Source organism: Phaethon lepturus, unplaced genomic scaffold, assembly GCF_000687285.1.
Source record: "Phaethon lepturus isolate BGI_N335 unplaced genomic scaffold, ASM68728v1 scaffold49100, whole genome shotgun sequence".
Lineage (NCBI taxonomy): Eukaryota > Metazoa > Chordata > Aves > Phaethontiformes > Phaethontidae > Phaethon > Phaethon lepturus.
The window spans coordinates 20,059-33,435 of NW_010513545.1; the positions used below are offsets into that span (position 1 = coordinate 20,059).

Consider the following 13,377-nt stretch of genomic DNA (forward strand, 5'->3'; position numbering starts at 1 on the left):
TTATTTTGCATGTCTTGAATTCTAATGTAATTATAAAGTAAACCGACTTTTCTGCAAGTACTAGAAGCTTAAAATTGAAAATCTTAAATTTTAATTAATAATTTTCAGTAATTGTAAATACAACTTGACCTATATAATTTTTAAAAAAATAATTACAAGGTGTCTCTAGCAATCTGATAGTATTGCTTTGATACCGTTGTTATCATACTGCGGTAACAGCTTTCTGTGTGAGGTAGCTGAAACGTGTTATTGTGTGGCTCGTAACTAAACTTTTCTTGCATTTTATTAAATCTCCCTCCTCTTTAAGTAATCAAAAAGTGATTCTAAATCTTTTTCTTCCACACTTTTTACAAGGTACTTTTTAGCTCCTCCTGGATGTAGGACATTGTAATGTCTGGCGTGAGGAGGCAAGGCACGCAATGTTTTCTGGAGAGCATCTCGCGGGGAACGACTAGGAGAGCCGGGGGACATTCCGCGGGGAGGAGTGGTCAAGGCGTGGAGAGGACTAAGGGGACGAACGGACAAAGAAGCACAGGAAGATGGATGGCAGTGAGCTAGAGATCCCATCGCAGGAGTTTTGGCGGAGCGTGTGAGCCTTAGCAGGGTAAAGCTCCCAAAAGACCGGTTCCCCTCCAGTCTCTGCTGCACCGTCTCCCAACGCCCAAACCAATACTCGGTTGCCCCTGTTCCACTCTCCTGCTGCTATGTCACCTCCAGGGAACGTTCTACGACCCTTGAGAAAGGTGATCAGGCCTCTCGCTTTGAGTACCTCTGTCTCAGGGCGAAGTAAAACAGAATCCTCACAGAACACAAAGCCTTACCTCAACAATATCCGAATTCGTTCGACTCTCATGTGGCTCATTGTACTCGGTATATTTCAGCAACACTTTGTCCATATCAGTGCTGGCGTACTGGAACAGCTTGTTGGTGCTGTTGAAGATGATCAGAGCAATCTCACAGTCACACAGAACACTCAGCTCGTAAGCCTTCTTCATTAACCCAAATTTCCTCTTTGTAAATGTCACCTGGACAAAACGAAAAAAAAGTCTGTCAAAAATCCCCACTCTGGTCTTCGTAGTCCTTCTTCTTTTTTTGGAAATATAATGTGTGACTGCTGTAGTCTTTGAATTGAACATGTTCGATATAAATATAAATATAGTTCAAAAATAGAAAATAAGTGTATGTCTGTATTATATAAGTGAGGAAATATACCTAATTCTCACTGCACAAAACTCGAGGTACACATAAAAAGCATGGGACATTTTCATTACGTAGCACTGTGAAGTGCTGATACTGCACTTTTCTCTGCAACTTTTAAAGTAATGTACTCTTTATACTGCATGCATATTTCCTATCAATATTTTAAAACTGCACTGTGGATTCGCAGCTGCACATAGTTTGAGCATGTGGAGTCAATTCTTATTTTTGATAGTGATTGACTTTGATTCCGTGTCCTCCAAGTTCTACGAGATTTTTAGAGAAAGAAATTATTTCACACAGAATTTAAGCAGTGTGAAACAGATACGTTGTTTGTATAAACACACTGACAATAGTTTTGAAGAAATATTTGGTGTTAAAAATTCAAACACTCATGTGAGAAATGAGAAATATAAAGCACAAATGAATAGTGAACAATAGCTGACCGGCAACAAATACCACCTTTGAAACAAGGTCTTTTCTAAACACAGATGTAGCATACTTTATTTAATTTCAAATTAGATGCTTAGAATTATGAATTGGCATTTTTTAGTACACAGGACTTTGGGTCATATTATGTAGAAAAAAAATAGGGATAGACTTATAAGTTCTCAGTAGGCCAGCTAATGCCCTGACAATGCGCAAAACCTAGGCAGTATGAAAAATATTGTTACTCTGTAGAAAACCATAATTTTCCACAGGGACTGTTTCGACAGCAAAAGACCTTGACATCAAATAATATTTTTTTTTCTTTTCTTTTCTGCACTAGCTTACAAGTTCCAGTAAGACACGTGACTCAGAGTAAGAAACAAACCACCATGAACTGTTTAAGTGAATTGTATGGTTGAATTTTTCTCCTTTTGTTTCTGCATATATGCCATTTCCACCAAGTGTGTACAATGACTGTAATTTTTCTTACATCTAATTTTTCTTTAATAATTTTCAGTTACAAGAATTTTTAAGATAAAAATATGGTTTTGCTAAGCCTTTTATTAATCAAATTTAAGGTAGTCAAGGTATTTGATATGTCAAGGAGAGGCACACAACCAAGTTTACAGGTCTGCCTAATTCCTGCACTTGTTGCCACCATTCCTTAATACCCATAAGCAGTAGCACCTCTGCACTTTAATGCCAGGGCAAGAAAAATTCGTCTGTGCACGGTTCATACGGCTGCTGTTTTATCTCCTCACACTCCTAATGCAAGCTAATGCTAACTGCGACCCCAGACTACCTTAAAATCCCAGCACATCAGGCCATGGAAAATGTGACCTTTAAGTATTGCTAATCCCTATTTGCTAGACCATCTCAGAAAGATGAGGCTCTGAGCCAATACTATGGACATTTATTCCCCCAAATGTATAGCAAATGCTATTCCTCTTATTGTCGTTTCAACCTCTTTAGCCTCTGTCAAAGTACTGTTAAGAAAAGATGAATTGCCGTTAAATACAATTACTCAAGCATTTTAAAAACACATTTTCCACAGCACTGGTCTCACATATACACAACTGATAGTAGTTTTTTTCTAAATTTGTCTGTCTCAATGGCTCGTGATATTTAGAATAAATAACAAGACAGGTAACAAAACCTCATTCAAATTCTGAAAAAACCCTCGTCTTTCAAATACTCCTTTAGTATTTTCTCTGATTACAGAAAATTGCAATGTATGTGTTGAAACATATATAAAAACATGTTTTAGAAAAAGCTAAACAGATAGAAAATAAAATGCACTAACTCAACATATTTTCCTGCATCTAAAACGCCTTTCAATGAACTTTTTGACCACGGTGCTGTAGGTGGAGTGTCTCTCTACAGTGTGGTTTCTGTTGCACAGAAACCTCAGAATTTAGCATGTTACAGCTTCTTACCATCAAAGTACGCTCTGGTACAGAAATATCTCTAAAGCCACTGTTTGTGTTTACTGTTAGGTGCTCCTGAACATTTAGAATAACCACACAGCTGTGCTGCATAGCACATACTTATTTCATAATACTTAGCACCAGAATGACGCTGGTTAGAGTTCCTTTTTGTGGAAAGGGAAAAAACGAACTTCTAATCAACTAGATTTTTTTTTCTTTCTATAAAATATAATCTTAATTTCTCTGAATTCTATTTGTTTTTAACTCTTTGATCTTTCTAATATTTTCTAAATCTATCAGACAATGCTTTCTGTCACTGCTGATAAATGCACTAAAACCAATTGTATCTACTACGGTTTCTATGGTGATCTGGAATATTACTTTTCTTTTTAAATATGCCATTCATTGTGTCTTATCTTTATGTATGTACATTACATATATAATATGTAAATTTATCATGCTTTCACAACCGTTTATAGTAGGGGTGAACTTGTATTTTCAAATATATAGTGAAAGGTCAGTAACTTCAGAAAAGATTAAGAATACTCTTCAAGCCATTTAAAAAGAAATTATCTTTTTGCATGAATATATTTCTCTTCCATACGCTAAAATGATTTTGTGAGCAATGTAAGTGGACAGTATTTTTCTTACTTAACTTCTTTGGGTTTCAATTTATTAACCACTTGTTATGTTAACTATACTCACCCAAACTAAAAGTTTCTAATAAATATTGCCTAAGGTAACAGATAATATTATAGTGTTGCAGAAATTTTGCTGAGTGGTAAGAAGTGGCATAAATTATTTAAAACATTCGGTCCCTTTTGTCTAGGTGGAAGGCACTGTGTGCAACCTACGCTTTGGAAGCTTTGACTACGCTTGAAATGACTCAGTGCTGAGAATGAACAAGACACACACAATCCACATGAACAGAAGCTTTTGAGTAGCTGTAGCTGCAATACCAAAAAATCCAGGTGGTCACATAGTCTTACGTCACATACTGCATTCAAAGTTCTCAGTCATGACAGCACCATATAGCAATGAACAATGTCATTCAGTCATTTGACATAAAGAACACTAGCGAGACTGAAAGAAAACACACATACAGTGAGACAATTCATCAGCATATGTAAAAAAGGACATCCAAAAAATTGCGTGCATTTCCATATCTGTTTTAATATTTAACTTTTTTCAGCAGCAAGAATCAAATCACTGCATTTTCTTTTGTGATGATACTAGTCAAGATATGATTAATCATCCCTGCTCTCTAAACCACTGCTAATTTGTAGGTGTGCTTCAGTTCACGAATTTTCTCCTTTTTAGGAGAACGATAGGCAATTTAGGAAGTCCCCCTCTTTTTGAGGTATAATATTTTATAATGACAGTGTAAGAATTGTGGAGAATGAAAGTGGAGTGGAGGGAGGAAGTGGAACCGATAAGAGGCCAGCATGCAACCGTCTTCAAAACATTTTTAAGCTTGTGTACATAAAACATAAAGTTTAAAACACCAACACAGTTTCTAAATACTGTTATGAGGTGCTTTTACGCACGGTTTCATATGTATTGCAAAAAGAGCAGTGTGTGGAGAGTACCACGTTTACCTCTGAAATACACCAAAAAATAACCCAATACTATCCCTCCATATTAACTGAAAATCCACTAGTTTATTACTATTTGTCTTAGTGCTATGGTTATTTTACTTATTTAAAGGTATTTTTAAAACTTTAAGAGCCCTACTGCCCTCATAACAGGAATGGTGGTACTGAGAATGTAGGTTACTAAAGCCTGCAGCATTTTTGTATATGAAGAAGCATAAATGCTGATGACTTTGTGGGCTGCGAGCAAATCAGATGCTGCTTTCAAGTACTGGGAAAACTAAAAAAAAAAAAACCCAACAGTGAAGTAGCCAGGTTCCAACTTCCTTGATATAAATCAATGTGAGGTTTTTATGCATTTTGGATGAAATTCTGACTAAAGGTGAAATGCACTGTATGTGCTAAAAGAAAGGCATTGACAAAAGAGGATTGTTAAAAGAAGGTTTTTCCACTTCAACTCCAGCTCTTCTTCAATACCATGGAAACATCTCTCAAGTAGCTCTTCATGCATAAAGCTGCAAGAGTCTTCTGAGAGATGGTTCATGGACTAGTCATTGCAATGCCTGTAAGTGGGGCTGTAGACAGCTCGAATTCAAGTGTGCATATCACACACTGTGATATGCTCCATTTAGAGGGTAGTTCTTAAATTAAATTCTCAAACTAAAAAAACTAGGAGGTAATGCTGCTCGGTTGTGAGAATAAATTCTTTCACGTGCTGAAATTGAAATTTAAATGTGTGTCTGTGTAAATGGTCATAATGTCCACTGGTAATAGTCTTTATTTAGCTAAAGCTGTAACAGCAATTATATGCATCTTATAGATGTTAATACATCAACTGAGGAACAGAAACAGCCATAAATACTCCTGTTTAACAAATACAGCCTTCAGGATACGTAATTTATCTTTGTTGCAATGTAGTCTTTGTTTCTTTCTGTATTGTTTGGTGGGAGTTTGTTTGGGATTATTGTATTTTATTTCATCTTTGTTTTTAATTCAGGTCCTTCTGGCGCTTTTTCTGAAATCTCACACGCTCGAAGAGGCTGAGCCATAACAGCACTCTGTATTTGTCACTAACTGTCACGGCATATGTGCTAACATTTTAAGTTTTGAAAGTAACAGTCCTGTGATCTTTCACGCAGTTCAGTCCAGCCGTGGCAAATTACGAGTGTTCCCCCTAATTCTTCCTATCCTAATTATAAAGACATATAGCTGCTGACATAGGAAAATGAAAGAAACAGAGAAATTGCACATAATCCTTGCCGTATATATTTCCTGCCACTAAACATGTATGAGTGACCAGTGAAAATCAGGGGCCACTGATGCACAGAAGTGTCTGATACAGACACTGCCTGGTCAAGAAGAAATACTGTTCTGTTTGTTCGTTCTTATTTCACCTGCAACGTATAAATTTACGGCACAGGGACCAGAACAAGCATGGTAGATACGACGTATGTGACAAATAGGGGGTACTACACTGGCAACCTACCTAACTTCAAACGCAATGAAGTCAAGTTGGCCACGTGTTAACCAAGGGGCTCTTGACTAAAATGCCACTGCCAGGCACCTAATCCTGTCACATGCTGAAACCCCGGACAACTACTCGAGAGGCAACAGCTCATGTCATGTTCTCTCTTCCCCTTCCTCCTATTTAGTTTTTGTTCGGATCTGTTTGTCATACGGCGAGGCCGGGCTGCAACAATCTTTACAGGAACGCTCAGTGGGACTGGGAAGCAGCACCAGTGCAGGATTCCGCTCCAGACAAACCCTCCTTTATGCAATAGCTGGGCACGCCATGTTAAATGAAAGACCCTTTAGAGAGCAGTGAAGGACCTTCAGCAGCCTACTTCCATGTTCTTATAACCCTCCAGCATAATTTAGAGGGATGAGACAGCAGTGATTTATGCTGGTAAAAGAGCTATTGTCCTGGAAAACCTCAAGTGTATTGAGCTACTACTTGCTGAATAGTCCAGCTAAAGAGGAGCTCTAAGCAGGATAAGCTAAAATTGTAGCTATAGCAAATAAAATGTTCATGATTAATCTGTATAAAAAGGAAGGTTTTGTACTTGTGCGTTACACCCCATTTTTACTGTACTAGTACATAAATAACAGATCAAATTTTTAAAATAGTGATATTATTCAGTCTGTCCAAATCCAACACATGATAGTGGATCTCTCATACAATTTTTCTCTTCGTAAGTAAAGAGAGGAGGGGTAATTGGAAGATGTGTTAATTAACATATGATACAGGAACTCAGAAATTAGTAGGTTAGGCAGTATCAATATGCTTCCCACTTTAACTTACAAATTAAGGTCTAAAACCAGACAGGGATGCAAGAATGATAATGGTTAATCTCTGATACTTCATTTCCTTTTGTTGAATCAGAGAGATAAGATTAAGTCCATTAGATATAGATGTACAAATATGTACATATTTTAGACAAAAAACATCATGTCTATCAAAAACACAGTAGCTAATACAATATAGAAGCAAGACTTCTTTTTTTCGGTATGCTATCACCAGTTCTGGCAGGTACAAATAGATGTTTAGGGTAAAAAACATGTTTACTAGTTCTGTGCTGCTAAAATGTTCATAAGGTAAAGGTCAAAGAATATTTCATTCCCTGCTGAGCAAATGGTCAGGAAGCACATTTGTCTGCATTTCCTGTCATAACAGGAAGAGTGTAACTTCTTCCTCTCTACAATGGCTTCAGTTCTGCTTCCCACCTCCAGCTCTTTCTCCCCCAGGGCTTTCCAAACCATTCCTTGCAAGACTGCAAGGCTGTGCCTGTGCACTGGTTTTCAAGTCCGCTGTGTTGGCAGGCGCCTCGTTCACTACCTTGACTTAGGCTTCTTGCTCACACTTCAAATTAAAAGTAATTTGACCTAAATATTTACGTTATGCTAATTCACTCCAAATTATGCTCAGAACATACATTTGTAATACAAGCACACTTAACCTTAAATCTAATACATTCTAGAAATTCACGGTTCAGTTCAGCAGCTCTCTTAAATCTTTATTGCTCAGGTAATTTGGCATAATGTGAAAAGTGTTCCCATAGTTTTACAAATCACTACGGTTTAGGAGTCATGAAAACTTGGGGTGTATTCCTTGCTTACAGAAACCTAACCTCACCTTTGAAAAAAACAGGATCAAGGCTTAACTTTAATGCTGTATTCCAGGTACATGTCTTGTTGTGTGCAATTTAATGTAAGCAAGAGAAAGAATTCAAATATGTAAAAGATAAAAAGCAGGTGATGTTTAAGACAAAGTTTCATTGAACAGAATGATGCTTAAGTGCATAATTAAGCAGTTATGTTTTCATATGAAAACATTTCCCGGGGGAGGGTAGAATCATAACATCTCAGATCTTAGGTGAAATGAAGACACCCCATGAAGGGAGATTGAAAATATCAAAATATCAGGAAGTAGGTGGAAAAAAGTTTTCTATGTAACTTGTGCTCATGTTAGCACTAATATGCAAGGCTCTTCTCTCTTTCTACAGGGGAGTTTCTGATTCAGCCGATACTCTCTTACTCTCTCCTTTTAAACAGAGCTGAAACACAGATAAAAATAGATACATTAGGCTGAAATTAGTTTTGAAACTAGCAGCATTAGGTATCGAAGTCAGTAGAACAAATCTAGGTCTTCCTGCAAACGGTCATTTCCCTCCAGGATATTCTTCCCCTGCCCCATAACCTCACTTTACTTATCTGTTTTAATTTGTTCTCTATTGAGCTGATAACTGCAGTAAGTCTTGGTTTATAGCTTTACGTATTTGCTGGAGTCAAAGACTGATAAAATGTCTGTGCATGAAAAAGTTAAACATCAAGTGTTTGTTAATGTCGTACCCCATAGAATTACACAGACACGATACTTTAAAAAGGGTGTCTTACTATTTAAGCACCTTAATATTGAAATGTACACTTCCTATACTATTTAACACTTAAGCTCCCAGCAGCTCATTACAAATTGAAAGAGATGTCTTAAACGCTATGAAGAATCATTAGCTAAGCTCAACTGAGTTTTAACTGTGAATCTGACAATAACATGCTTCACAAGCAGGAGAAAAAATGCAGAACTAATGACCAAGATGATCAGAGGGAGAAAAAATGGTGGATCTCCATATGAGACCTGATATTTCTTAATACTAACTAGAAAAACCAGTAGATTAAAAGCAAGAGGGTATTCCAGACCTGATACCAGAATGTCATTGGGTCAATATGTCCTCTTTCCTGGGTCAGTGTATCTCTGGATTTAGCTCGCAGACCATGGATTTAATGAGATATTTTGTAAGTGACCTTGTATAACACTAATACAATATCATTTACGTCATTACACCTGTTTATTTTAGGCCCGGGCAGCCCAGCCTGGACTTTTGCAAAAGAGAGTTTCAGATGATCCCAGTCTATAACAGACCACAAAAGGCCCTAATTAAAACTAACAAAATATTTCGAACTGATGAAAAACAAATAGGAAAAAATACAAGGACTTTTCTGAGGTGCATGAATGCAATGGACCATTCATGTCTTGGCATAACAGAATGAGCTGAATTATTTCTTTCAGTTAAGAAAACACATGAAAATAAAGTTCACCCATGTTTTTGCAAATGCCCCTCCTCTTTTCTTTTTCTTTTTTTAAACAAACCAGAATTCTTCACAGCAACCTTCTCCAATCTGTGCAATTGAAATTTCTGCACAAAGAACTTGTAGCATCCAACATCAGATGTCAGTCCTAATATTTTTAGCTATTGGTTCTGTTGGTGTTGCTACTAATAACGTGTACCCAGTCTCCTTGAATGGGCTGTTGACAAGGCTACCATGATCGCATGAGCCTGAGCAACACTACCAAAGATTCCTTCCACATTTATGAAGACTATATTATCCAGTGTCATAGTAATAAAAAGAAAGTCGAGGGTCACATTGGCTTCTTATAACAGGATTCTCTTGAGGGTTTTAATTTCCATTTAATATCATGATGGATATTAATAAAATAATCATATAAAATAATATTTTATTTACACAAATAAATACACATTTACTCTATCCCTGGCAGTTACTCATACTCCTTCTCCCTACGGCTAAAAGCAGAGTGAAAGGGAATTTTTGAGATGGGCTTTTTTTAAACTTTCACAGCCAAAGAGGATTTGTGATCACTCACAGAATATTCAAACATCCTTGCCACCTTTGTCACCACACAGTAACTGTGAGGGCGAGGAAACTACACCCAACTGGTAGCCCACATGAAACAACATTAAATTAATGGCTCCTCCTAGTTAAAAGCTTGAATTCTGCACTCACTGAAGTAAATGACAGAGCTTTTATGCAGTCCAGAGTAAAGGGCCTCTAATGTCTAGGTTGCAGTAGTTTTCCTTTAACTTATCCCAAAATGTCAAAGTTTCAAATAGTTTCTGGAAAAGTGCAGACCATATCCCCATATTGCACATTTCTATGAGACTGTCAGCCAGACACTTGACGCCGGACAGTTTCAACTTACATTTATTACCAGGACAGTCGCTAAAGTATACAAATCCAACCAACTAGACTGGCTGAGGAGAAACCCTCTTGAAGGGAGGTCAGCACTATTTTTGCCCTTCCCAGTCCACTCACAGAAGCACTTTCAAGTGCCGGGGAGTCTCCCACCATAGCAGACAGCAGCATGGGGGAAAAAGCTGTCATAGAACAAGTACTCCATTCAACGGGTAACGTAAATAGCTAGTGAGGATGCTGGGCAAATGAATGGAAAAGCAAGGACAGAAATCACCTTCCACAGGCTTTGTGACAATTTAAACCCTTTTGCAAACACTCTGTTATCCAAACAGATTCGCCTTTGTGCTGGGAGAGGGCAGAAGAATTAAACTATTGCTATATCCCCTCGTTTGATACACGTGCCACCATGAGCTGTCCTGCAGAGAATTTATGTGCTTGAAAAGAGCTGAGGATGCACTATACACGTATATCATGTTCCCATCTAACATGCCTTGTATTGTGAAACCACACTGTTTGAATATAAGCAACAGTAAGGCAGTTTTAAGTCAACAGATCTGCTGCTGTTCTTGCAAATATCTTTTGGTTAGGTGGTAGGAAAGAAATGAAAACAGTCTCCATCCATATCGTGGTAAATGGAGCTACAAATGAGCTTTGTGGAACCATACTTCAGCTGGTATCTTAATCTTACTAAGCAAAAATATTTACCCTTTTTTTCCCCAGTGCAACTTTTTAATCTTTTCTGTGCATTCAAATATATTTATGTCATCAAATAAAAAAAAAAAAAAAGGAATATAAACCAGTTACTGTTTTGGGATTACCAGAAGTGTGTAAGTTAGAAAACAAAAAACTGATGCAGCTTCACTGAAGCAGCAATAGTTTATGGAATACATTATATTTTTAAAGAAACAGTAAGGCTTGTGAAAGAGTACATTGCATACGAATGGTTAAAAGATCAATCGGCTATTAGTGAAAATCCAGTTGTATTTAATTACATATATATCGCTACAACTAAAAAGCCTGATCCAACAGTCCAAATGAATCAATGGAAATCTTTTCATCGGCTTCACTGGGCTTTAAATCAGGGCACTAAATGCAAAGAAAGAAGAGCCAGCAGAAACACTTTATAAATTATGTTTCAATGTATTAGCAGAAATAAGAAGGAGAATCAAGCCAATTATACTCTGTGGAGGGTCAAGTAATGTAAGTCCATACATTCAGCCTCACAAGGACTAATCAACATGACGGATATGACCAAATGTTAGCAAGACAAACACTTTCTGCACTAAGACTGCAGTTGTTACACACTTAGTTGTTAATATTCTACTGTTATAGTTTTATTAATAATTATTAGTTCTGAAAGCTGGTGCTAGAAGTCTTGAAACTCTATTGTGAATGACTTGAAAGACTAGCTGTCTTAATTTTTTAAAGTAAATTCAGCCTTTTGAAAGATATCTCTGACAAAACTGGGGATTAAGTTCTCTGTAAATCCTGTACTTCAGTAAGCAAGTTGACACTGAAGCTATTGTATGAACTAATGTTACTAGTGGCAAAATTTTGTAGTATCATTCACAAAATAATTCAGGTTCACTTCAAAAAGAAACCGTGGTAGTCTGGGAAAGTTCCAAATAACTAGCATCTAAATGTTTATTGATAAATTCAGTTCAATATTTCAAATCCAATTTCAATTCCAAGCTATAAACCAATTAAAATAAATATGACGATGATTTTATATTGATAGAATTATTGCTTTTTGGCTTGGCCCACAGCAATAGGCAACCTTTAGGGAAAACACAAAATGTATCCATCATAAATATAATTTTGCTTTTATACACTATTTTCTGCCATGGAGAACGTAAATGACTACTAACACTAAAACATTTTAAAATTCTTGGAAAGCATATTTAAAGATTATAATTTCTTGTTGTCCCGAGGCTGAGGGTTTTACGGCTTTATAAAACCCTTGAAGACTAACAACATAACTTCTTAAAAATACCCTGAACATATGAAGAAATTTATAGATCAAATGAATAGAACTAACATGTTAATAGTAACTCAATATGAAGTTCTTAAAGAACAGCTACTGAAGATTACTCCTGAATTGCAGCCACACGTACGAAGGACACTAATCATAGTGTTAAATAATTTTATGGAGAGCTCCTCACACTTGTGAATCTCCAGTTTCAATGAAACATCCATCCATTTACATCAAATGTAAACAGCAGCAACTTTGCACTGATTTTATTCCAAGATGCCAATTGTTGAATTACATTTTTCTGAAAACAGGAAAGCAGTTTCTCCAATTTATGACCATACTTTAACTAGCAGAGGTAGTGTTGATAATATGTGACAGCTACACAGCTATTTTATCTAAAGCAGTGGTAATAATTAATTAACCAGTCCTGCTGGACCTATTCAGCCATAATATCAGTCATGGAGACTTTATTTCATAACCACAACATGCTGATATTATTCTATGTGGGTTTTAGAATGTGTTAGGCTATCTGAATTATTTTTAAAATTCAGACAGGAAAAGATGAGGTTTTTTACGAAGTAGTGTCATTTTTACATGAAGGATGTTAAAATAAAAACACTGCAAACATCTAGAAACCTAAGTAATTTTGATCTATGAATTTAAATCAAGCCCTCCTGCAAATAAACTATTATAATAGTTCACAAAATGCTGTACTAAAAGCTTGTATCCTGTAACAACTTGCAGATGCACTTAACCATGTATATTACTGAAGTCAAAGTGAGTGCAGAGGGGGCCCAAAGCAGAGCATACATATCAGTCTTTGTAGAATCAAGGCCTCGAGTAATAAATTCCTAACTACGCATGTCACTAAACTTGAAAAAACTGTGTGTGAGGTTTCTGGTTGTTTCCAAAAGTACTTTTCCTTTGATAGTCTTCCATACGTTGTGTATACGTACACGTATATGTAGCTATATGTGCATATACACAAAGTTATCAACTTTTTAATCACTTACAAGAATAAGTCACCTTAGAAATATAGTATCCTGTTCAAATACAGTATTTTTGCTACTCACCTGTCTGTTACGTTCATCCATAATCCTTGTAATCTGAATCTTTTTTCTCCCCATAGTCCCCGTTTTTTTTTCTCTCCTTCTTCCTTAAAATTATGTATTTTTCCCTTCTCTTTTCTTCCTCTTTCCCGTTTCCTCAAAACAAACCTCCTTCTTCAGCACTTCCACTACTCAGTTCACAGTCCCCTGCATCCGTTCCTGCT

The 13,377-nt window shown here is 36.6% G+C and overlaps 1 protein-coding gene across 1 annotated transcript in view; it reads right to left on the bottom strand.

The window, feature by feature from the left end:
• Positions 1 to 285: 285 nt before the first annotated feature.
• Positions 286 to 13,377, bottom strand: part of LOC104623258 (myocyte-specific enhancer factor 2A-like) — a 59,527-nt gene continuing 46,435 nt past the window's right edge. The window contains exons 2-4 of the mRNA XM_010290300.1: positions 13,178 to 13,375; positions 822 to 1,025; positions 286 to 702 (exon numbers count right to left, since the gene is read on the bottom strand). Coding sequence (XP_010288602.1) covers positions 286 to 702; positions 822 to 1,025; positions 13,178 to 13,231 — 675 coding nt within the window. The 5' untranslated portion in view covers positions 13,232 to 13,375. The remainder of the gene's footprint in view (positions 703 to 821; positions 1,026 to 13,177; positions 13,376 to 13,377) is intronic.